The sequence below is a fragment of the Hipposideros armiger genome, unplaced genomic scaffold, assembly GCF_001890085.2.
Source record: "Hipposideros armiger isolate ML-2016 unplaced genomic scaffold, ASM189008v1 scaffold_194, whole genome shotgun sequence".
Taxonomy (NCBI): domain Eukaryota; kingdom Metazoa; phylum Chordata; class Mammalia; order Chiroptera; family Hipposideridae; genus Hipposideros; species Hipposideros armiger.
In genome coordinates this window covers 1362759-1366978 of record NW_017731544.1, presented here as the reverse complement: position 1 = coordinate 1366978, position 4220 = coordinate 1362759, and the positions used below count along the sequence as shown (strand labels likewise).

The 4220-nt window shown below is 42.0% G+C and overlaps 1 protein-coding gene across 1 annotated transcript in view; it reads left to right on the top strand.

Moving 5' to 3' along the window:
- The window catches only part of DBX2 (developing brain homeobox 2), a 42286-nt gene that overhangs the window by 29169 nt on the left and 8897 nt on the right, over nt 1-4220 (top strand). The window contains exon 3 of the mRNA XM_019653062.1: nt 3551-3738. Coding sequence (XP_019508607.1) covers nt 3551-3738 — 188 coding nt within the window. The remainder of the gene's footprint in view (nt 1-3550; nt 3739-4220) is intronic.

Sequence of the window (4220 nt, the reverse complement as noted above, 5' to 3'; positions counted from 1 at the left end):
ATTTTAAAAATAAAACTGCATGTGTGTTATATATGCACTAACATGTAGTCACAAATACTTGTATAACGACTACCATGTGCCCTTACATTTGATATCATTTATCCTTAACAAGACCCTATGAGGTAGCTATGTCCATTCTATTTTACAAATGAAGAAGCTGAGACCTAGAATTGCATATATATACATTTTTAAAATAAAAATAGGGTCATATTCTGCATAGATTTCTGACTTTTTCTGAAGGACAATACAAATCACCTGTATAGCCAGCACACATCACACATTAGAACATCACCTGGGCCAGTCGTCCCCTGCATAGCCCCTCCCACACTACCTGCTCCTTCCACTAGGCTGACTTCTAACAACATAGATTAGTTTTGCCTGGTGTTGTACTTCATATAAATACAATCATTCAGTATATATTCTTTGGTATATGACTTCTTTTGCTTATCATGATGTTTGTGAGATTCGTTCATATCGTTGTGTGTAGCTGTAGTTCCTTTGTCCGCATCACGGTACATCAGCACATAGTGTACCACAGCTTAGCCATTCTCATGGGCATTTGGATTGTTCCCAGTTTGGGGCCATTATAAATAATGCTGTTGACAATGCCTGCTGTTTTGCACTTTGCTTGTTCTCCCCCATACAAATATCATGGGATATTTCCTTCCATGTCAGTACATACGTATTTATCTCATTCTTTTTTAGTATCTCATAACAGCCCATTGCATGGATATATCATAATTTGTTTAGCTATCCTCAACTTTAAGTTACTTCTAATTTTCACTATTACATATGTTCATGCAGTTTAAAATATTTCTGTAAGATAGGGAACTAGGAGTGGGATTTATATTTNTGGGGAATTGGGGAAGGGAAACAGCCAAGTTGTTGTCCTTCAGTCTTAGTTGTGGAGGGCTCAGCTAGCTCAGCTCTAAGTCCAGTCACCATCTGGTTGCCCGTTGGCAGCTCGTGGCTGCTCAGCTCAAGGTGCTGTGCGCAATCTTAGTTGCGGTGGGCATTGCCCACCATCCTATGTGGGAGTTGAACCAGCAACCTTGTTGTTAGGAGCATGTGCTCTCACCAGCTGAGCCATCCTGCCACCTGTTGGCAGCTCAACAGCAGCTCAGCTGTGGCGCAGCTCACTGACCCGTGTGGGAATCGAACTGGCGACCCTGTTGCTCAGAGCTCGCGCTCTTAACCAACTGAGTCATTTGGCCTACCCTTGACAAAGTTTCTTAAGCTACCTAGCCTTCATTTTATTCATCTGTAAAATGGGGAGAATAACAGTAGCATTCATGGTACCGATTGATTGGGAGGATTAAATGAAATAACACAAGTCAGGAGCTTGACACAGAGTAAATGAAACAGTATATGAAGAGTAAGTGCTCAGTGTATGATTTTTTATTATCATGTCACACCCTGCTTAAACATCTTCTGTTGACCTTCACTGCCTGTTGGATAATGTCCCAAACCCTTGTAGTCCTCCATGATCTGGCTTCATTCCAATCCATAATCTCGATGCCAGAGGTCCAAATGTCTTCAAGGGCCTGGCAGGTAAAAAGCAAAGCTAGGTGAGACTATGGCAAACTGGGGGTCACACATTTCATCTAAAGGGGCTCTCTGATACTCACTCATGTAGCTCTTTGCTTTGTGGAAAGTGAGCCCAATGTGGTTACCTTTGAGGAGATGTCAGAAACCTGAACTTCCTGTGACACCTCCCAGTTAATATACGAGTATGCAGACAACTCAATGAGGATTCTTAATCAGTGCTCTAAGACCAAACAAAGCCCATCTGCAGGCTGGGTATGGTTGCAAGCTTGCACTGTCTGCTTCGTGCCCTCCCCCAGTCTTACAGACTGCTTACTTCTTCTTGAATAGACTTTATTCCTTTGGGCTTTAGTGCTTTTAGACATGCTAGTCACTCTGCCTGGATTGGCCTTGGTTCTTTCTCGGCTGAGCTGCTTTGTTCTTTTAGACTTGGCTCAACCTGACTGTTTTCTCTGGACTATTCTTCTGTAATTTCCTCCTTGGTGATGCTGGAGCTTTTTGTAGATCATTCAATTCATTTGCTTGTTTTTTTAAGAAATAATTATTAAGCTCCAAAATGTGTATCAGCTACAGCTGTAAACTGAAGTCCCTGCTGTCTCTGCTCCCCTGGGGCCTATTTCTGGAACAATGTTCACATGTGAGTGTTCCCAGGTGACAGTGAGCTCCTTGAGGGCAGGGACCATATGCTATTTGTCTGGTTTCCTTGGTAATTAGCCTAGTGAGCCTGATACCCAGTGTATTAGTGTTTTCTTGCTGCTTTAACAAATTTCCACACACCTAGCGTCTTCATACAAACTTATTATCTTATGAACTTGTTATCTTCAGGTCTGAAGCCTGAAATGATTTCACTGGACTAAAATCAAGGTGTCAGCAGGGCTGCATCCCTTCTGGAGTCTCTATGGAGAATCTGTTTCCTTGCCTTTTCCAGTCTCCAGTGGCTGCCTGCATTTCTTGGCTTGTGGCCCCTTCCTCCATCTTCAAAGCAAGAAGTGTGACATCTTCAGATCTCTGACTCTGACTTCCTTTTTTGCCTCCCTCTTCCACTTATAAGGACCCTTATGATTACATTGACCCCTCAAGGATATTTCAGGATACCCTCCTAATCTCGGTGTCAGCTGATTAGCAACTGTGATTCCATCAGCAACTTTAATTCTCCCTTGCCATGTAATCTAACATATTCATAGGTTATGGGGATTAGGACATGGGCATCTTTGAGAAGGCCATTATTCTGCCTACCACAACTGGGATGATGAATGAATAAATGAATGAATGAATGATGAATGAAACTCTCAGAGGGTGGGAACCAGTGTTGTGTTAGCCACAAAAGAGCACAAAAAGTAGTAAATGTCTCAGACCTGAAGGAGTTGCTGATCAGCTGAATTGGGGTGGTAGTGGTGGTGGAGGCGATTGGAGGCCTTCCAAACCTCCCTTCTCAGATTAAACGTCTCTGACTCTTTGAAACTTTCCCTAACATCTCAGATTAAGACCAGGCCCCTTATTTTGTGCTCCCAAGGCACTCTCCCTAGGAACACTTCATTACACTTGGGATGCTAGTTTAATAAATGCCTTCCACTAGATTTTATAGGTAACGAGTGCAATAAAACAGCCTGACACATCTGTCAGTGTGTAGCTTTGAGCAGAGTACCTGGAATATATGGTCAGTGCACAAAAATGTCCTGAAAGAATGAATAAACGAAGACTTAGAGAAAAATGAAATCTTTAAACTACTTACTACTTGTTCTGCATTGGAGCTCTGTAACCTAGGACGATGGGCTTTCTGACATGGCATGCAAAATTGGGAGGACAAGTATATGTACTTTTTTCCCAGGGAGGAGCAAGGAGTGTTTGTCAGACTCCTCATGGCATCCGTGACCCAAAAGAGGAAAAGAAGCACCTCTCTAAGGGTACAGCGTTACCCTTAGAAGGGGGGTGCTGTCCTGGGAAAGACAGACTGACTCATCCTCACTAAAACTAACTGGGCTTTTGTATTCTTTCGCACCCCTAGGAGAAGAGAGTGTGCTGCCTCTCCTGACGCAGGACTCTAATTCCAAAGCTCGAAGGGGTATTTTGAGAAGAGCCGTCTTTTCTGAGGACCAGAGAAAGGCTCTGGAGAAAATGTTTCAGAAGCAGAAATATATCAGCAAAACAGACCGAAAGAAGCTTGCCATGAACTTGGGACTAAAGGAATCACAGGTACTAATTAATGAGCAGGATAATGTCCACTGCCCCTGATTTCTGGAGGAATACAGTGAAAGCCGTTCATTTGGCAAATGTTTGTTGGATGAGGCTGGACCCTGCAGCGTTATTGAAATGATTTTCTTAATATTTTTAGTGGGTAGAAATATATGTCACAATTCCTATTTGGAAATAGGTCCATTTGCTTAGAGGTCTAGGTTTTTGCCTTATTAATTCTTCCCAAATTAACAGAAACACTAAGGATATGGCTTAGGATAATTTACATCATTAAATTGTTTGCTGTTTTCAGAGAAGCAGGTTACCTAATTCCTTACAAAAGCTGGAACCAATTTTCCTCTTTTTCTTCATTTCCAATCCAAAATCAAGGTATGAATGAGTGACTCATAAATACCTCTTAATGGATTTCATTATTTTGCATTTTGGGCTTATGTCAAGTATAGTGAAGTAATTTCACATTTGCAACACTTACAAATCTTTCT